Below are 21,718 nucleotides of genomic sequence, written 5' to 3' on the forward strand. Positions count from 1 at the left end.
TATCTTCATAGAAACGAATGTGGTTTTAAGAGTTTTACTTCATGTTTAAATCCTACGCTTTAATAGCCTGATATAAAACCTATTGGAGTTCATGGAAAGACTCTCAATGACTTCAGTGGACTCTGGATCAGGCCCTAAAGATTGAATATTGCATTGAATAACTTTGGTTTAGCCTTGCTCTGGTAAGTGTCGTTCTTCTTCAAGTAGATACAGATGTGTATTCAAAGTAGGTGAGTGCACGCCAGAGATCTAGCAGTACCCCTAGAGGGATGGCGTTTGTACCTCATGACTGTAGCCCCTCCCCTGGCTATCTAAGGCTGCATCACCCCAACCTCCTTCAGTTGCTTCTTACCACCCGTCAGCTGGAGCTGGAGCTCTGGGCAGTGGTGGTGGTTCATGACCTTTGGCTTTCTTCTTTCCCGTCCCCCTCCCCCCAGCCTAGTTGTTGTACATAGTTGATAATTAGTAATGTGTTTTTTGTTTAGTGGTAGTGCTCCCTGGTGATGCCATCACTGGGGTTCAAGCATTGCACTTTGTGTGGAGGGGCGATTCCCCAATAGCGAACCCCGCACGTGGTGCTCGCTTTTTCTGGGCAAAGCCCATCTAAATGAGTGCTGCTTCTCTTCTTAAAAGAACAGCAGATGGACTCGGGTGACATGGGTCCTTTTGGTTGAAGCAGCACCTGCTTGAGCAGGCCATGAGGGCTCACCCAGTACCGAGGCCTTCCTCAGGACGCAGATTGCTCTCTGGCTCGGAGAGAATGTCTGCCACCTGTTCTGGGACTGGGTTGTCTCTGAAGAGGCGCAGGAGTTGTTCTCCATCATCAACACCAATTAAGAGGTCCCATAAAGCTGATTGGGGACACTCCAGATCCTGAGGTAACTTTTCCATCTCCCCTAAGAGGAACACAGACTGGCTCAGTGCTGGCTCCGGCATGCCCGATGGTTCAGGTGCCTCTGACTCTCCCTTGATACAGGACGGGAGGGTGGACGTACCATACTGTCAACTCTGGTTCTGGCCCCTGGGCATCTGTTGAGTTTGGTACTGACAGTTCAAGAGTTGTCAGTGGACCTCCTTGGCCTGTGGGTCCCATCCTCGCCACTCGTCCAAGACTTTGCGAGTCTGGCACCCGCATTGGGTCTACAGTTGGAGTGTATGGTCGAAGTCTCAGCCTGGCACCTGGAGACTCCCCTGCCTGGGGCTGCTGGGGACACTGTGCCAGAGGCAGTGCAAGGCCCTTCCTTGGTACCAGTGCAGTTGACCCCACAGGTTGTCCCATGTAGGCTATCCCCACCCTGGACATCAAGCTGCGCGAGCATTCCATTACCAATACCCGCACCAGGACCGACTGCCAGTGGCACCGACCCTTGTGCAGCCAGCAGTGCAGTCTGCATCGGGGGCACTGATCCCAACCTCCAGCTGGACTTTGGACAAATCTGATAGTCTCCTGTCTCCATCCAAAACTGGTGCCCCCATGTTGCCACAGTCCTGGGACTCTGACGCCTCGGAGCATGGCTCTTCCTTTTCCTGTTTGACTTTGCCAGAGGGACTATGGAGGCCACCGGGGGAACCCCTATGGATACCAGTGTTGACATGTGCCTCAAGGCCAGAATATAGGTCCCTGGCCGGGTGCCTACTGGCCATCAAAGCCCTACCCATACCAGTGGCCATACTGGCCCCAGAGGGAAGCTCCTCTGTCCTGGAGGTCTTGTTGAGTAGGGAGCTTCCACACTGCTCCCACTCTAAGGAGTACAAGGAGCCCAGAATCAGAAATTGAGCCTTGGTCTCTTACAGGAAGTTGGGAGTACAAACCTCTAGGCCACCAGGTTATCTGAACACTTCCTAAAAACAAGAAAATGCTAGTGGAACAAACTGTTCGTTGGAGACACATTACACTAATTCATGAGAAAATGAGCAAATAAAGTCAAATCTAAAGCACAAATGCAAGCATGCAAAGAAGTGAAGATTGCCAGTGTTTAAAAAGCTTTGTAGTAAATGACACACCTGCAGTTCAGATAGCTAAAGCCTTTAAATTCCCTGAGGATGTCTTTCTTAAATTCTAAAATATTCATGCAAAACTTGTTAAGAGCAGCACTTGTGATGTCACACAAATGTTAAATAGCTGGAGTTCCCCGGAGGTCTTTTTCATTCTTTCTCCAGTGTGTGTGTGGTATTTTTTTTTTGTTTTTTTTATACCAACAGTGTGATGTACGTAAACTATTCAAGGTCAGTGTCACTTTAGCTGCAATCTGTCTATCCTTGGGCCATTTATGGACTGGGTTGCTGTGATGTAGCAATGTTTCCATGGAGGATCCTAGTTTTCAACTGAGGGTATGTCTACACTGGCCGAGTTACTGCACCGACAATTTCAGCGCTGCTCAGAGAGCACTGAAGGGAAATCGCTGTTGTGTGTTCACACTGTCGGCTGCCTGCGCAATAGTGTGTTCGCACTTGTGGCACTGGCAGTGGTCTTCGGAGCGGTGCACTCTGGGCAGCTGTCCTACAGAACATCTCTTCCTCTTCTGCTGATAGGAGTTGTGGGAAGGCAGAGGTGGTTGTGGGGCATCCTGGGTCCTGTCCCAATGCCCTGTGATGCATTGCTTTGCATTCCAGCAATCCCTGTGCCTCAGTCCGCATTTGGCACCATCTTTCAACCGTTTGTGTACTGCATGCTCTGCCTCTTCAGGCTGCAGGAATGGATCCCGCACTGTTGATCAATATGCTGCTTGCTCTGACTAACACGTACAAGTGGCTGTGGAGTTATTCCTTAAACTACAAAGGCAAGAGAAGTTCAGCATCGATCTTGCCACAGGTAATAGCTATGACACGGGATTGCTTGTGGCATTCACGGAGATGCTGAGCATAGTGGAATGCCACTTTTGGGCTCGGGAAATAAGCACTGAGTGGTGGGATCACATCGTCATGCACGTCTGGGATGACAAGCAGTGGCTGCAGAACTTTCGGCTGAGGAAAGCCATATTCATGGGACTGTGTGATGAGCTTGTCCCAGCCTTACAACACAAGGACACGAGAATGAGAGCTGCCCTGCCGTTGGAGAGGCGCGTGGCAATTGCACTATGGAAGCTAGCTACTCCAGACTCAGACCAATCAGTCGCTAACCAGTTCGGAGTGGGAAAGTCGATGGCTGGACTTGTGTTGATGGAAGTGTGCCGAGCCATTAATCGCATCCTGCTCTGAAAGACTGTGACTCTGGGCAACGTGCGTGACATTGTGGATGGCTTTACACATATGGGCTTCCCTAACTGCTGAGGGGCGATAGATGACACATATATTCCAAGTCTGACACCAGGCCACTGAGTACATTAATTGCAAGGGGTATTTCTCTATGGTTCTTCAGGCGCTTGTGGATCACTCTGGCGTTTCATGGACATTAACGCAGGCTGGTCCAGAAAGGTGCATGATGCACGCATCTTTCGGAACACTGGCCTGTTCAGGAAGCTGCAAGCCGGGACTTTCTTCCCAGACCAGAAGATCACCGTAGGGGAAGTCGAAATGCCATTTGTGATCCTGGGAGACCTTGCCTACCCCTTAATGCCGTGGCTTATGAAGCCGTACACGGGGCACCTTGACAGCAGCAAGGAGCAGTTCAACAGGCTGAGCAAGTGCAGAATAACTGTTGAGTGTGCTTTTGGCCATTTAAAGGCCCACTGGTGCTGCCTATATAGGAGGCTGGACCTGGCCGATGACCCTATTCCTATACTTATAGTTGTATGCTGTACACTCCATAATATTTGTGAAGGGAAGGGTGAAAGCTTTGCTCAGTGCTGGACTGCTGAGACTTAGCTCTTGGAGGCTGAATTTGAATAGCCAGAGACCAGGGCTATTAGAGGGGCGCAGCACGGGGCCATAAGGATCAGGGATGCTTTGAGGCAGCGATTTGAACCTGAAAGCCACTAATATTTGTTGCTATGTTCAGGAGTGCAGTGCTTGTAATGCTAGGAGGTGATTGTGATTGGTACAGATGATGCACTAAGAGGGTTTAAGAAAATTGCCTGTTGCTTTGCAGGGCTCTGTTTGCTTTCAATTAATGGAATAAAGATTACTTTCAAACCAAAACAATTATTTTATTAAACAACTGGAGGAGAGAGACAAACAAAAAGAACACATCAGCACTGAGGGGGATAGGGGAAGGGAGGATCCCAGGAGGAGGTGGGGTCCCAGGACTGTTAAAGATTTGTGTGTATCCAGGTATCATTGTGACAGGTTGGATCACAGAAACCCCCTTGGGACTGCCAACTGATGTGCCAAGACTATTACTGCCTCTGCTTTCCCTGCCAGCTTGGGACTCCAGAGCCCTGCCTGGCTGTGCCAGACATGCTTGCCGGCCACAAACACATACCCAGGTCTGAACCACATCCCCTAAACTGCAAGCTTAATTGAAAGCATCTTAAGAAATGTTCCTGTCTTTAACACTCAGATGCCCAACTCCCAATGGGGTCCAAACCCCAAATAAATTCGTTTTACCCTGTATAAAGCTTATACAGGGTAAACTCCTAAATTGTTCGCCCTCTATAACACTGATAGAGATGCACAGCTGTTTGCCCCCCAGGTATTAATACATACCCTGGGTTAATTAATAAGTAAAAAGTGATTTTATTAAATACAGAAAGTAGGATTTAAGTGGTTCCAAGTAGTAACCGACAGAACAAAGTGAATTACCACGTACAATAAAATAAAACCCGCAAGTCTGTGCCTAATACAGTAAGAAAACTGGATACAGATAAAACCTCACCCTCAGAGGAGTTCCAGTAAGCTTCCTTTTACAGACTAGTCTCCTTGTAGTCTGGGTCCAGCAATCACTCACCTCCCTGTAGTTACTGTTCTTTGGTCCAGTTTCTTTCAGGTATCCTTGGGGGTGGAGAGGCTATCTCTTGAGCCAGTTGAAGACAAAATGGAGGTGTCTCCTAGGGGTTTAAATAGACTTTGTCTTGTGGGTGGATACCCCTCCATCCCCCTGTGTAGAATTCCAGCTACAAGATGGACTTTTGGAGTCACATGGGCAAGTCACAAGTCCATGCATGACTCAGAACTTACAGGTAGCAGCCATGGTTCACGTGCTACATTGAACATCCTCATGTAGACTTCTTATGTGGATTGGAGCCTTCCAAGATCCATTGTCTGTTAAGTGCTTCTTGATTTGGCATTTAATTTGCACATTCCTTTCTCAAGACGCTGACCAAATGCTTCACTAAGGCTACTTAAAAATCAAGCAAGTACACAGCCAATATTCATAACTTAGAATACAAAAATGATACATGCATACAAATAGGATGAATAGATTCAGTAGATCATAGCCTTTACAGAGATACGTTACATGTCATAGGTAGCATAAAACATATTCCAGTTATGTCATATATACATCATAAGCATATTTCGATAGAGCCTTATGGGGTGCAACGTCACAATCCTATCCAACCTCCTCCTTTGGAGTACAGTGCAGAGGGTTCTGTACTTCAGCAGGGCTAAACTGCAGAGAGACGGGTGTTGAGTGCAGTGGATACAAGGAGTCCACAGTGCTATACTGTGACGGGAGAGGAGTGGAATGCAGCAGGTACAAACTGGAGCCAGGAGGTTGATAAGAGTGTGGTGGTGGTGTCTGGGGGGGCGCGTGGCAAAGAGTTTTTAGCGGCTGCAGGTTAGGGTGGGGGTGGAGCTGCTCGGTTTGCAGTGCTAGTAGTGCTTGGAGCATGTCCGCTTGGTGCTCCATAACGTTTAACAGCTGCTCCATGGCTTCGTTCTGGTGCGCCACGTTTCCCTTTCAGTCCCTCTTCTCACTGTCCTGCCACTCCTTCAGTTCCTGTTTTTCAGCCATGGAGTGAATCATAACCTCGCGCAGAAAGGTCCTTAGTTCTTTGTGGCTGCCTTCTAATTCTGCGCAGCTGTTCAGCGGGAGATAACGAAGAGGGAGGCTGGGCTCCCAGGGTCATCTCTGTGAAGCCAAAATGCAACATTTTACGGAAGCAGTTTTGTTTGCAACACAAAGACCACTGATTCAGTGATTTAAAACACAGCCACTATTCACATACCTATCACTAACTTGTGGCTCATGCATGCTTGCTTGGGGTCATCCAGACTCCCAAAATGGTGAGTAACTGCAGGGGTAGGGGAAATCAGTGTTCCAGGACCATACTGTACGTTGGGCATGTGGCTCTTGGGGAGAGCCATCACTGTAGGGGGGGGGGGGGGCCTTATAATTATTACTGTCCCCACATTTTCCACAGGCTGTGTTCATTATGGAAGATCTCACTGCTGAGGGTGAGCAGGGAGTCAAGGGAGGATCATCTCCAAGACTGCAGCTTCTGCCCTGGCCCTTATGCGCTCACCTGTGTGCAGCAATGTGGCAGAGTGGCGCGGGAAAGTTACCGTTAATGGGGCAAGAAACAAAGCAGCTCTGCCAAAGAACCTGCAGCAGCGGATTTCCCAGTATCTCCATTAGTTTCGTGGAGATCTGAGGGAGATTCCCGTGAAGTGAGGGAGTCAATCAACCCCCTGTTAAACCGCTCAGACTAGGCATGTGGTGGTATGCACATCATACAGACACAAGCCGGCTTTCTGCAACCCTCCTGCCCCCAACAGTTTGCTTCAGTGATTCCCAAAATCAAAGCCACTTGCCAGGGGCCACCGCCTCCTGTCTGTGCTTCGCCAAGCTCCAATGACTTGCCTCCTCCAGGGTAGAGAAGAGCTCCTGGCTGCATGCATCTCTGACCTCTGAGTCATCCTCTGCCTCTGGGTCCCCCTCCACATCCTCGTCCAAGATTTCCTCCTCCTGGCTCTCTCCAATCTCGACTGGCATGCAAGCCACCAGAGTATCTACATTGGCCTTTGCAGTGGAGGTGGGGTCACCACCAAGTATTGCGTCCAGCTTTTTGTAGAACCAGCAGCTCGTGGGCGCAGCACCGGAGCGGTGGTTTGCCTCCAGCGCCTTGTGCTAGGCGTTCCGCAGCTCCTTCACTTTGCCCCTGTGCTGCAATGTGTCCTGGTCATGGTCCCTTTCTGTCATGCGTCGTGGAATCTGTCCATAGGTATCATAATTCCTATGGCTGGAGCGCAGCTGGGACTGGACAGCCTCCTCTCCCCAAATGCTGATGAGGTCCCAGCCGCTCAGCATTGCTCCAAGCGGGTGTGTGGAGCAGGTTCGACCACCTAGAAAGATGCGCTGAGACCACTGCACACACCACCGAGCAAACAGGAAGGGGACTTTCAAAAGGAATTTAAGGGGTGGGGCTGATGGTTGGTCACCTGAGGGTAGGGCAGTTGAGTTCAAACCGATGACCAGAGAGGCGAGAACAGGCATTGTGGGATGCCTCCCAGAGGCCAGTTGCGGCGTAGTTATCGACCAGGGTGTCTACACTGACACCGCAGCACTGTAGCCCCGGCACAGAAAGCTCTACGCCTCTCGTTGGGGTGGCTTTTTCACAGCGCGGTAACTGCGCAGTTTCTGTGCACTAAGTGGCTTGGCAGTGTGTACACCTCAGGAGTTACAGCGCAGAAAGCTGCTTTACTGGGCAGAAACTTGCCAGTCTAGACAAGGCACAAATGTTAAATAGCTGGAGTTCCCCAAAGGTCTTTCAGTTTTCTTTATTCTTTCTCCAATGTATGTTTTGGTACCAACAGTGTGATGTACATAAACTAGTCAGGGTCAGTGTCACTTTAGCTGCAATCTGTCTACCCTTGGGCTATTTATGGACTGGGTTGCTGTGATGTAGGAATGTTTCCATGGAGGATCCTTGTGTTCAACTGAGTAAAACCACAGTTCTGTCCGCAGACATGGATTGCTCCGTGACTTCACTGATGGAAACAGATCTAAAAATAATACTTAGCTCTGTGAAAACTTAGCAGTTTGAAAGGCTTATTTTACAAAATATTTTCATGTGCTTTTCAAGCTTTTAAACAAGCAGCATCCATATATGTACTTGTTGGCATTTCTCTTCCCTGTTTTCACTTATTGATGTATCTTGCTTTCTTTTGTGATTGCTATTTGGCTCTATCATTCTTGTGTAGTTGCTTACATATTAGAATTTAACACCAGCTCTCGCAAGGACGGAGAGGTACAGCACCTAACAGTAGTATTAATGAAATCTGACAACCATCGACGGTGCATCCACCACAACGCCATTTCTTTCACATGGTACTAATTGGGAAGTCTTTCAAACTAAGTTAATGTCGGTGAAACATCTTTGTTTGTTTGTTTGTTTTTTTGTGTCTTTTTTTAAATCTGTAAACATTTTCCCAAGCATTTTAGATTGTCAAAATAATTGCTTTCAGACTAAACTCCCTGGGCCGGAATCTCAATTATTCTCTCCTAAATTATCTCCTAAAGCCAGTAGTACTGACAGTCTTGTAATCTGTGCTTGCTTCTCCTGAATCGGGTTCTTAAACACCTTTTTCTCTTACTGACTTTTTTTTTTTTAAGGGAGCTTCCCTTTTGTTGATGCTGAAAAAGTATATCAAACATGATAGTTTTCAAGCTGGGATTGAGAATTATTTGTATAATCACAGCTACGGATCCACCCGCAGCGATGATTTATGGGACAGCATGAATGAGGTAACCGTCTTGGATATTCTGTGTTTTGGTTTTTACATGATGTGCTATAGTGAGATGTTAGAAAATGTCTTTGCTTTTATTTCCTTATATTAGCATTACTAAATAAGACCATATATTGCAGACATATATTGAAAAGTCCTTGTTTATCAGTCATTCTGCTCATGATCACTCATTCCAAAATTCTGTGCAGAGATGCACAAACATAAATGAGCAACACTTGTGCCTAGAAGAGAGCCTGCCAAACCTGCTAGCCCTCCTCTCCCCTGTGTTTTAAAGAGTGGAAAAGTGGAATGGGGAAGGCATTCAGAACCATAACTATCATGTTACTAGTGTTATGCTATAGCCCCTGAGCCTTCAGACGCTTAAGCATATGCATAACTTCACTCACATGAGTAGTCCCACTGATGTCAGTGGGGACTAGACAGATGAATAAAATTACTCATGTGCTTAAACATCTGTAGGATTTGGGCCCTAGTACAGAAGAAAAGCTTGAATCTCCATTCCACCAGTGATACTTACTGGGTTGGACTTTTTAAAATATTCACCGTTGACCTAACTCTCCCATTTATTTCAGTGGGAGCAGTTAGGCCAAAGCTGAGTACTTCTGAAAATCCCAACCATAAAATCTGGTTTCCTTTTATCATAAACATCATTGTCTTTAGAACAAAATGGAAAATCCATTTCTTTATTTTAGCCTCATACAATAGCCTCAAGAACCGGGGTAAAGGAGAAGAGGAGGCTCTTTTAAAGCATTTAAAATAAAAACTGAAAACAAACTTTTCAGTCTCTTTCTGTGGGAGGAAAGAGAAATTCTTTCCCTTGTTGGAGTTCTTCCTGCTCTTATTGGATTTAAGAGATGCTCTAATGACAGAAGCCAGATAAGAACATGGATCAGTGTTAGCATGCTGAACATTTCAGACATTAATTTTTAAAAGCATTACTTACACTTCAGCGATTTCTTGGAACTGTGGAGCTGGGGGGTTTCAATGGCACAAAATTTACATTGGCTCGCATGGTGCCTAGACACTGTAAACCTGCAAGATACTGTACTGACGTGCAAGAAGACTTGATCCCTGCCCTCTATGGCTTGCAATCTAAGCAGACAACACAGAAACAAAGGAGATGGGATGTGAGAGAAGCAAGAAGATTTGATGGTGGTAACGGGCCTTGTTAGTTCCATGATGTTTTTTCTTTTTTTAATGAAACAAGCACTTTGCTGGTGGACTAGGATTAGTAGGTCTCTTGGCAAAAGTGTATTTTGAGGAGAAGAAAATGGAGTGTGGACAGACTGGGCCAGAGAAGGTTTACAAGTGTAGGAAGGACACAGATGAGCATAAGGGGGAGTTTTGTCAACTGGGGTGGGGGTGGGAGGAAGAGAAGGTGAATGAGATGAGGTAGCTGGGGAGTCCACCCAAATAAATCAAAAAGTAAATTTAAGAACGAATGATAAGCTTTCTCTAGAAATTTTAACAGAAGCTCTTTACAGAAAATTATTTCCGTTGAATTGATAATTTTATTGAGTTTTTAACCCCTATTCAATTATATAGGACTCTTCCATAAGTGTAGGCATAGACCAATAACTTGAATTTCAGATGGACAGTGAGGGCAGCTGAAAAAGTGACAGTTGGACAGAACAGCAAGTAATACAGGTAATTTGAACAGTGATAAACTTCCTTTTTCCTTTAGAGCCTGGTCCTGCAAGTTGTTCCAGGTAGGCTGACCCCTGTGCATACACACAGCCCCCCTCATATTGAATCCCATTGCACGCAAGTGCAGGGATCCATCTGTGTGAGACAGCTTGTAGGACTGAGGCATTAGTTACCTACTAGAAAGGTGGAGGTGCTAACACATAACCACCACTGTGTGTAATACTTTCCAATGTAGGGATGAAGAGTATTGCACTAATGCAAAGAGTCATTAGTTTTTATTTTTATTGTAATAGTAGCATATTGGAAGAACTGGAGGGGGTGACACATGAACAGTAAATAAGTAAAGGTTAGTTAATATTGAATGCTTTTTTTTTTTTTTTTTTTAATTTAAAAGGTTGTTTAACCACAGATGGAAGCAGAATCGGTTGGGCATTTCAGACTTTCTTAATTCAGATCTTAATGTTCACTATTGAAAAATAAAACCTGCCTTCTAACCTGCAACTTCTACTTTCATAGCTATTTTGGAATTATAGAGAAGAAGGAAAAAAAAAAAACAACCCAGAACACCTGCCCTTAAAATTAATCCATAAGTTACTTGCTCTGTTTTCATCCCTCCACATCCTACTTTAGCCTGCTTGGCATTCCCATGTTTCCCTTTCTTATTTGGCTGTCACTTGGATCTCTTGCATTCAAGAAGATAAAACACCTGTTTACCTCAGTTACTGCTGACAAAATTGGCAAGCCAATACAGAATAATTCTGCACAGGGGCTTAACCTGCTACTTGCATTGGCACTTAGTTTCAAGATGGCTCTTGTGTGGTGAGCTGAGCTGAGGATAGAATTTGACAAAGAGAAATGAAGAATACCCATTGTCTTCCTGTTGAAAGTGAATGTCTTCATGTTTTACAGATCACAAACGGAACACTAGATGTAAAAAAACTGATGAAAACCTGGATTCTGCAGAAAGGATTTCCCTTAGTAACTGTTAAAAGAAAAGGAAAGAGTCTCCATGTCCAGCAGGAGAGATTCTTGCGCAGTGTGGAATCAGAAAATTGGACATCAGATGCAAGGTTATTCTCCCCCAGCCCTCAGAAAATCTACCTTTTACTTTCATGCAATTTTAACTGTCTTCAGAGTGCATATTCCTTTCACTTTAACACATTCAGAGCTCCAGCAGTTTTCTCTAAAGAGCAGGTAGTAATAAATGAAGTGAGACACAGCAGTACGCACAGAGGTATTTTATTATTTGCCTTGAAAAATAAAAGATAGTCCCTGTCTGCCTCCATCTCAGCAACTGAAATAGACCTTACATTGCTTTTTCTCAGAACAGAGTTCATCATAACTTAAATTTTATTTATTCATTTTTCTGATGTTTTTAATTGGCTTCTATGATTAACTCCAGTGCACAATAGGACAACAGGCAGGATTATGTTTGGATTCATTTTCCTTTTTAAAATAAAAATAAATTTCAAGTCGTTGCAGTTTTTAATCTTCAAGCTCAAGTAGTTGGGGCACATAAAGGATGGGTATATGGGGATGAGATAGAAGGTAGATGAGAGGAGTTTGCAAATGTAACAAATAAAGTAGCCTTCTGCAGACGAATGCTGGTGGTATCTAAAGGACCAGGAAACTTTCTTCTGGAACCTGTACATTTTCCTACTAGGTCAAATCTGCACATTTTGTGCTGATAGAGGACAGTTGTAGAATGTGGATAAGGAAGCTCTCCCCCTTACAAAGTAAGACTGACCATAAATTAGCATTTGTGTGTATCCGTTAATTGCTAAAGATTCCTTGTTTAGGAATAGTATCCATAATAGTGGAGGAATACATGGCAATAAACATCTTTTTTTTATGGATGATTAGATACTGGTGCAAATATGAAGCAACTGATAACTGCAAAATTGCAATTTGTCAAATGTACTCCGTAACCAGGCACCTTATCCTTGTTATGTAACAAGACAAGGACATTCTCAAACTGCAGACCCTATGAGATTGTGGTTTTCTCTACCACAGTTGAAATTTAATGGGGAGTTGAGGGCACTTCACATCATGCAAAATTAGGCCCTAAAAAAAAATTGCCTTCATAAGGATTGGAAGGTTGGTTTTTGTACATCGGTCTTCCTGGGTTTTCCATGATGTCCCTTTGGAGTTGCACTTAGGTGAATAGCTCTTGAAGGATGACTTTTCAGGTGAATAATTCATAGTGATTTGTGGGAAATTGGTGTACAACCCAGTTCACCCCCCTCAGTGGGTTTGCCTTAGATAAAATTAATTGCGATTAATTGCACTGTTAAACAATAATAGAATACCATTTATTTAAATATTTTTGGATGTTGTCTACATATTCAAATATATTTATTTCAGTTACAACACAAAATACAAAGTGTACAGTGCTCACTTTATATGTTTGTTACAAATATTTGAACTGTAAAAAACAAAAGAATTGGTATTTTTCAATTCATCTAATACAAGAACTGTAGTGCAATCTCTTTATCATGAAAGTTGAACTTACAGATGTAGAATTATTTACAAAAAATAACTGCTTTCAAAAATAAAACAGAGGTGTAAAACCTTAGAGCCTACAAGTCCACTTGGTCCTATTTCTTGTTCAGCCAATTGTTCAGACAAAAAAGTTTTTTTACATTTGCAGGAGATAATGCTGCCCGCTTCTTGTTCACAATGTCACCTGAAAGTGAGAACAGGCGTTCGCATGGCAATGTTGTTGCTGGCGCCACAAGATATTTACATGCCATATGCACTAAAGATTCATATGTCTTGTCATACTTCAACCACTATTCCAAGGGACGTGCATCCATGCTGATGATGGGTTCTGCTCGATAACAGTCTAAAGCAGTGAAGACCAATGCATGTTCATTTTCATCGTCTGAGTAAACTGTCATTAGCAGAAGATGAATTTTTCTTTTTTGGTGGTTCGGGTTCTGTAGTTTCCGTATCGGAGTGTTGCTCTTTTAAGATTTCTGAAAGCATGCTCCACACCTCATCCCTCTCAGATTTTGGAAGGCACTTCAGGTTCTTAAACCTTGGGTTGAGTGCTGTAGCTATTTTTAGAAATCTCACATTGGTACCTTCTTTGTGTTTTGTCAAATCTGCAGTGAAAGTGTTCTTAAAAAGAACATGTGCTGGGTCATCATCCGAGACTGCTATAACGTGAAATATATGGCAGAATGCGGATAAAACAGAGCCGTAGACAGTTCTTCTCCCAAGGAGTTCAGTCACAAATGTAATTAATGCATTCTTTTTTTAACGAGCGGCATCAACATGGAAGCATGTCCTCTGGGATGGTGACCAAAGCATGAAGGGACATGCGAATGTTTAGCATATCTGGCACGTAAATACCTTGCAATACCGGCTACAAAAGTCCCATACGAATGCCTGTTTTCAGTTTCTGGTGACACTGTAAATAAGTGGGCAGCAGTATCTCCGGTAAATGTAAACAAACTTGTTTGTCTTAGCGATTTGCTGAACAAGAAGTAAGACTGAGTGGACTTGTAGGCTCTAAAGTTTTACATTGTTTTGTTTTTGAGTGCAGTTATGTAAAAAAAAAAAATCTACATTTGTAAATTGCACTTTCATGATAAAGAGATTCCACTATGGTACTTGTATGAGGTGAACTGAAAAATACTTTCTTTTTTTGGTGCAAATTGTAATAATAATATGAGCAGTGTACACTTTGTATTCTGTGTTGTAACTGAAATCAATATATTTGAAAATGTAGAAAACATCAAAAATTTAATAAATTTCACTTGGTATTCTATTGTTTAACAATGCGATTAAAACTACGCTTAATTTTTTTGAGTTAATCGTGAGAGTTAACTGTGATTAATCGACAGCCTTAATTTGAAGCTGAGGATAATATTTACTCTTCTAGTACGGGATTATCTCGAGTCCTTGTCTTGTGTAACTGCTTGTGCTTCTTGTTAGAGGAATTTGGGACAGAGTGCCCAGAGTTCAATTTTTGGCACTGTCACAGATTTCCTTTTTTGGACAAGTTGCTTACTCTTTCTGTGCCTCAATTCTCCATGTGTAAGGTGAGGAACGGAGGAGATGTGATAAAAATGGTTTGTGAGTTACTCAGATACTGTAATGATGGGGGGCATATAATGGATCTCTTAACATTATTTTGTTGAAATGCCATAATATGTTAAAGCAGTTTAAAAAAAAAAAAAAGGTGAGACAACAGCAAAACTAATTGTATTGATTGTTACTTATTACAAAAAGCTATACTACTGTATAAGTCTTGAAAAAAATATAATTTTTCTCTTACAGTTATCTCTGGCATATCCCTCTCTCCTACACTACTAGCAGCTGCTCTTTCCTCTGTCCTTATGCATATTTACTGGACCAGAAGTCAGGTATGTGACCTGAGGCCTCTGTAGCTAGAATGTACAGTGAAAGCAGGTTACTTCAGTTTTGTATATCAGCCTTTGTTTGCACACACCTGAGTAGGGTTTGAGGTCAAGGGCATGCATGGTATAAAGTAATTTTCGAGGAGAATATAACTGGAATGATACCCATAGGGAACAGAGAACAGTGTAATTTTAATCACTTTTGTAGACATGGTTGCTTTAGTCTTTCGTTATCACATAAGGATGTGGTTAGGAACCAATGGTGCCTTCAAACAAAGTCACCACAGAGTGCTGAGCATGCCTGGAGTACTTAGCATCAGTGGCAGTGATGTCAGGAGTATATTAATTCAACATGACAATACAGGGAGTAAACAGGACTTGGTCTTTTTGCAAGCTGCCAGATTGGGGAGAGGGCCTTGAGGAAGTAGATTTGGCTCTGAGCAGTGTGTACTTAAGGGAATCGGCCCTGGGAGATTGACACAGCCAGCATGACTGTAAGGAGGTGTATTTCCCCCTCTGATATTATTTACTTTGTTTTGTGGCATAAAATAATTACTTTGTTAGAACACTTTTTTTTTTTTAATGTTCCAAGGTATGGCAGTCTAGAACTTGGAACCTTCCCACGTTCTCCCCACCTTTTCTTTGCTGCAGTGGCCATTTTGAGTCCACAGGTGCTAATCTGTACAGAGGGCTGAATTAACTTTCTTTTTAATGATGAAAGTGATTGTTACTCAGTATTGTACTAAAAATACTTGGCCAACATTGGTGTAAGCCAGGGACATCAGTGGATCTTTGCTGATTTACTGTACACCAGCAGGGAATTTGATCCATTCTTTTAGAATGCCTTTAATCCTACTATCATACTGATCCCTCTCCCTATCCATTACACTCATTATCTGACACATTTCATGATGACCTACTGTGTAAAAATGTCTCCCCCCCCCCCCCCCATGTCTGTTGCTTCAAATAAACCATACAAAATTGAAGTTGAATGCTTACTGCCGATCTTGAAACCTTTATAGCTATCTTGGTATAACGTGTTCGTGCTCTATAAAATGACGTTAAAAGTACAGTAGTTTAGTTTAAGCAGATAATGATTTTTTTAAAATTTAAGTTTCACAGTTGATTTACAAAATCTCACTTAATTGTTTCTGGACCTCTGCTATTTGAGATGTTGGCTGAAAAGTAGTTTACAGCCCGATAATCTGTGGGAAAACCAAGGTGTAAACTTGTGTGCATGTTCGTGACTGTCACACCCATTAGTCAAGTAAGTAGTCAGCCTCAAAAATGTTAATTGATAAACAGAGAATAGTTACTGCTGTTGAATGCCTTTTTTCATCGTATATGATCCCAAAAATGTAACATTAGCTTTTCCAGAAAGGATAGGTAATCCTCTTAAATAATAAGCTGTTCTGTAATTGGTCTCTAAATTGTCTGTAGTTTAGCAACATGTTTATGTCTTCTGTTCCAAGATGCTGTTTGTCCATGGTTTGGGGTTTTTGTTTTTAAGGTTACAATCTCTGGGTCCATATCCCACTCTGTGGTCACAAGTCCATTACAAAGGGATCCAATTGCAGGGTCCTGTGTGCTTCCAGGCCAATTGGGTCTAGGTAGTATAGCCACTGTTTCTAGTTCTGGGGTGATAGAGCATGCTGTAGGTCTGGGCAGAGGATAGAAATTCTGCTTCACAAAGGATTTCAAGATTTTGAAATTTGGCTTTATTTCAAACCATAATAAAACCTGACATCTTCAAAATCTCCAAAAGAAAATTCCCGGGGGAAAAAGTCCATTGAGTCCAAGCAAAGCTTCTTTTAAAAAAATTTATATTATGTATTACAAATTATAAACCCTGTGAAATTTGAAGGTCATTTTTTAAAAAAAAATTCATTCCAGATATTTTGGGACATTTTGGCATTTTTTATTTGAATGTCCACCTAAACAAAATTTTGGCAAAATTTGATGTGATTTTTGCAAAGCATTTAGATTTTTATGGAATTGCATTTGCAGGTGGAAAATTGGCCCATCTCAGCTTTTTCTGACCAGCTCTAGCTAGTTCCTGGGTTTATACCCTTCTTTGGGATGTAGAGTGCTACCAGCCAGCTGCCCTAGAGCCCTGAATGAGGATTTGAGACCACCTGGAACTGACAGCCCTTCCCAGTCATTTACACATGCTCCCCAGAACCTCACCTAGAATGTGTGCGCTTCTAGTTTAACCCCTTTGGGGACAACGTGGTAGGAAAACAAGTAACATAGTTTTAGCAAAGGAATTTCTCAGTGACTTTACTCTTAATGCACTCAAGAGTTTCAACAAAACTCTGGAAAATGAAGCAAAAGTTCTGAGTTGCCTTTTCCCCATTATGATCTCAGCCCTTCTGACAGTCCAAGGTTTGTCAGCTTTCAGACCAGGCAGAGTCAATCCTGCAAGTTTTCTGGATGCGTGGATAGCAGTGCTCACCCACTCTCCTCCTTCTCCCTCCCCCCTCCCGTTAACTAGAGTCTGTCTCTTTGCTGGGTGCCCCCACTGAGACACTCCAGCCCCTATCCCCAGAAACTTCTGGGATCTGGTGCAGAAAAAACATTATTCCATGGGTAGTGGGTCAGCAGTTGAAACTATCAAATTTGGTGGACGGTGATTGCCATCTTGACAGCTTCTCAATGAGAGCTCTTCAAGAAGTTGTCAGCATCTTTCTGGGCAGGGTGCTGTCTGGAAGGCAATACAAAAAGCTGCCCCAGGGTAAGTTTTAGATTTGTGTTCAGCACATAATAGAAAACAGAGTCAATAATTTGATAGACATATCTCACCATGTCACAGATATAATTCTGTGATCTTTACTGACTTGTGACTTGATCACATCCTGTCTTTCACATAGTGTTGAGTATTGTGAGGCACAGAGTATCATGTTCACTCAAATGGTGACTGAGTTGTAGAGAGAGGTTTATTATGTGGGTGGGTTTTTTGTTTTTGGGAGGGGGATCGAACCAAAGGGAAGGGGGGAGAGAGGGAGAGCGCGCACAAAGGTTTTGAATCTGCTTAATTTCTTACAAGATTTTCAAGACTTACTATCCTAAAAATTCCTGTTTCTGTTCTTCCCTGCCACCGCTACCTGCTTGATGTGGAAATACACTTGGAAATACACTTTGTTTTATTTTGAGAAGATTCAGCTGGTGAACTCCTGGTCTGAATCACCTCATTTTTAGAGAGAAAGATTACTAGGAAAGTTTCTTATTCGTCAGTGATGTTTTGTTTCCATTGCATTGTGGTATGACACACATGGCTGCATCAGTTGCATTGCAGTGCATGCTGAGTTTGCCTTCAAAATGGCAGCTGATACGATCCTGAAGATGTGGTAATACATGATTGAACAAATGAAATATATTAAATAACATGGCTCTGAGATTGGCCTCTAGCTTGATGCATAGAGACAACCTAAGGCTGCCAGGAAGTAATGTGCTATCCCCTCCCCCCACACAGGTAAATTATAATAATGAGAAGCTGGTTTCCTGGAAGTATGGAAACCAGTGTTTTTCAAATGTAAAACAACCAAATTCCAGGTTGTCATGACCATATGAACACAAATCAGCATGAACTTTTTTTCTTTTCCCCCTTGAACTTAAAACTTTAATGGTAAAATTATACCATTTATTGCGGTCTCAGATAAATATTAATTGTAATTTTTTGAGAGTAGTTAATTAGGTAGGTCAGTCTGCTGTCAAATGTATCTGAGGGATGGGACACATCCAGTATTGCCAAATTGGCGAGCATGAGTCTAGTCTAAAACTGTTGCATTTTATTCAGTCTTGTCACATTTGTGCAGTTCACAACTTTGAAATTGCCACCTTTTATCTCCCGTGGGATAAACTCTGCCCTCAGTTCAACCCATACTCCAAATAAATCTTAAAAAAGAGGGCTTCTCCCTTCTAATCTGTTTCTTGGTTGCAAGGGCTCATCTGTTGTGGTAGAGAGGGAATCCAGTTACATTATGACCTTGATGCTAAAATTCACCTTCTGTCTCCTGATTTATTTACATTCTTAGTTGTAATTCAGATCCATTGAACTCTGTAGGAATGCACAGGTGTAACTAGTGGAAAATGGTGGCCCAGTTATTTTGCTTAGCCTGAATAGGAGGGGAGAACAACCCAGAGTTAAGGGGCCTTCACACACAACACCATGCTGACTGCGACTCCTTTTTATGACAGGGGAGCTTCCAGCTCCGATACTATCTCTGGTTACCGCTGCAATAGTATAGATGGGAAGAGAAAGGACCTCCTGAGTAAGCTGGGTCCAAACCATTTAGTACTCTAAACACTCAGAATTAGAAAATAGGTTTTTAAAATGTTCAATACTAATAGGATAACTGTGTGGGTGTCTGTGTGTCTGTCTCTCTCTCTCAACTAGCTACCATTGAACTTCAGGAGGAGGTGGCATGGGTAAAGTTCAATGTGGACATGAATGGCTACTATATCGTGCACTATGCTGAGGATGACTGGAATATTCTAATTGACCTGCTGAGAGAGAACCTCACTGCTCTGAGTGCCGAAGACCGAGCTCACCTGATCAACAATATCTTCAGTCTTGTGGGGTAATTGATACGGGGAGGGGGAGGGAAGTACAGCTTTTTCAATTTTAAGTTCATGGAAGACAAAGGATTATACTTAAGGACATTGCGGAGAAGAATGCTTTAAAGATACTTTTGTTCAGTATCCGCGATCATTGATTGAGTTTCAATGATAAAACATCAGATATTGATCTCCATTCATTTAATGCCATCATTCATCCCTTTGTATTGTAAAGGACACCTGCTAGTTCTGTTGGCATGGAGGACAACATGTTCTTTTACAAGTCTGAGAGAAATGCCTTGTGATTTTGTCCTATCAAAGGGAAAGTACCTTTTATGCTCGAGAGAAGTAAACTAGTATCTTCTGACATAAATGTTTTAATGGTTTTCTTTCCTCATGTACCGCTCTGTTGGCTCTGCAGCTGGAATGAGGCTGAGAATTCTGGGTGGCCTTTCAGTGACTACTGCTTCCTTAATCTGAGTAATTTCACTTACTTTCAATTGCCACCATGCTGCACCTTATTTTAATTCTGCCCCTTAATCAAAGGCATGATTGTTGCCATCATTGTTACATTACAAGAACAGTAATACTTTATATATTTTTACTTCCATTTGCTTCCAGCTCATGATCTAGTTCTTTTTTTAAATTAGTATTGTAGCCTCACAAAGTTAGATGCCATCCTTAAGATTTCATTTTAGCAAGAAATTCTTTTTCTGAGTCCATTTTAATTCCTTTTGTGTTCTTTGATCTTTTTAGTATAGGAAAGGTGTCTCTGTTGAAGGCCTTTCATCTGCTTGATTACCTAGTGAAAGAGAACCACACTGCACCAATCAGTCAAGCTCTGTTCCAAGTGAGTCTCATCTATGACCTCGTAGAAAAAAGAGGAATGCAGCATCTTGCAGCAAGAGTAGTGGTATGTCTTCCTCTTCTCTATATCAGTGTTTGAAATATTTTCCCATAACATCAATTCACAACTGCGGTCTCCGGTTAGACTCTGATGGACCAACATTCAGGAATCTCATTGGCTTGTCTTTATATTTGTAAGGCTATTCTGTCTGTCTTGAGTAATAAAGGTTAATAATTACTCTGAGGCAGGGACTGTTTTCTTGTTCTGTGTACAGCACCTAGCACAATGGGGGTCCTGGTCCATGACTGGGGCTCTTAGGTGCTATTGCAATAGATATTCAATAATAATAAACTGTTTAAAATCCAGATCCTTTTCTGCTATAGAAATGAGGAGAAAACACCCTTGTCTATTTCAAAAGTTCTTGAAGCTGACTCATATGTCTATAACCTGACAGTTTCTTCCAGACTGGGACTAGAGCACTAACATTCAGATGCAGAGAGTATGCTTAAATCTATTTACACCCACTAGCCATGTGTATGGTAGTCTAATTTGGTGTATCTTAAACAGGGAGGAGTCAGAAATAGGGGGTGGTCTACACAATCTTACACCCTCCCATTAGTTGTTTATCTTGCTTGTGAATTCCTCTCTGAACAAGGTAATGTGTCTTGGTATTGCTTGCTGTCTTTCACCATCTAGAGCAGAGTTAAAACGCTACTTGGAAGCAAAATTGATCAACAGACTTGGACTGATGATGGGACCGTATCTGAACGGGAGTTCCGGTCTACTGTGCTCGCCTTTGCCTGCTCCCATCACTTGGGAAACTGTAGCACCACTGCCACCGAGCTGTTTGAGGAATGGAAGGCTTCCAATGGCACGAAGAGGTAAAGCACAAACTAGTCTGAGCATGTTCTGTTTATGTATTTCTGTCACTTCTCCACCATTGTTTTGAAGAAAGATCCTAATTAGTCTTGGCCACCAAAGCACAGAGACTATGCTTCATTCAGCAGTTTTTACTGCATTTCCTTTGAATATAGTATGGCATAAAACAAGAGGAACTATATTTTAGAAATTAAAACTTTGTATCCACAGTGTTGTTGAATGCGACTGCTATGCCTACTTGATAATTCTGAGTGAGTAATTCTTGAGAATCTGAATGATGCCTCTCTGGAAATGAATTCATCTGGTCCTACAAAACTACTATTATACCAAATTAAGTGCAAAAGACATCACCTGTGCTATTTGCCTAAAGCTTTTATGTGGTGGTTTCTTCCGTAGTGTCTCATACAGGACTATTCTTGTTTTGTAATTTTTTTAATAGTCTGCCTACTGATGTTATGAAGACTGTATTCACAACAGGAGCAAAAACTGACGATGGCTGGGAGTTCCTTCTACGCATGTACGCGTCTTCAGTTTCTGAAGCTGAGAAGCACAAAATGCTTGATGCTCTAGCCAGCACAGAAGATATTAGAAAACTGATCTGGTATGAAAATGCCAGAAGATTGTGGTGGTGTAATTTTGTTGTTCCCAGAATATGTGAGAGACAGCAGGGGTGGGGGGGAGGGGAGGGGAAGTGAGGTACTTTTTATTGGACCAACTTCTGTTGGGGAAAGAGACAAGCTTTCAAGCCACACACAGCTCTTCTTCAGCTCAAAAGCTTGTATCTTTCACCAACAGAAATTGGTCCAATACTAGATTTTTTACCTCACTGTCCTTGTCCCCCTCAAAATATTAT

At 42.6% G+C, this 21,718-nt stretch overlaps 1 protein-coding gene across 1 annotated transcript in view; it reads left to right on the plus strand.

The window, feature by feature from the left end:
- The window catches only part of LNPEP (leucyl and cystinyl aminopeptidase), a 108,589-nt gene that overhangs the window by 77,982 nt on the left and 8,889 nt on the right, over positions 1–21,718 (plus strand). Inside the window, exons 9-15 of the mRNA XM_048850563.2 lie at positions 8,435–8,566; positions 11,125–11,285; positions 14,503–14,588; positions 18,979–19,162; positions 19,896–20,052; positions 20,683–20,867; positions 21,305–21,466. Coding sequence (XP_048706520.1) covers positions 8,435–8,566; positions 11,125–11,285; positions 14,503–14,588; positions 18,979–19,162; positions 19,896–20,052; positions 20,683–20,867; positions 21,305–21,466 — 1,067 coding nt within the window. The remainder of the gene's footprint in view (positions 1–8,434; positions 8,567–11,124; positions 11,286–14,502; positions 14,589–18,978; positions 19,163–19,895; positions 20,053–20,682; positions 20,868–21,304; positions 21,467–21,718) is intronic.

This window comes from Caretta caretta, chromosome 5 (genome assembly GCF_965140235.1).
Source record: "Caretta caretta isolate rCarCar2 chromosome 5, rCarCar1.hap1, whole genome shotgun sequence".
Lineage (NCBI taxonomy): Eukaryota > Metazoa > Chordata > Testudines > Cheloniidae > Caretta > Caretta caretta.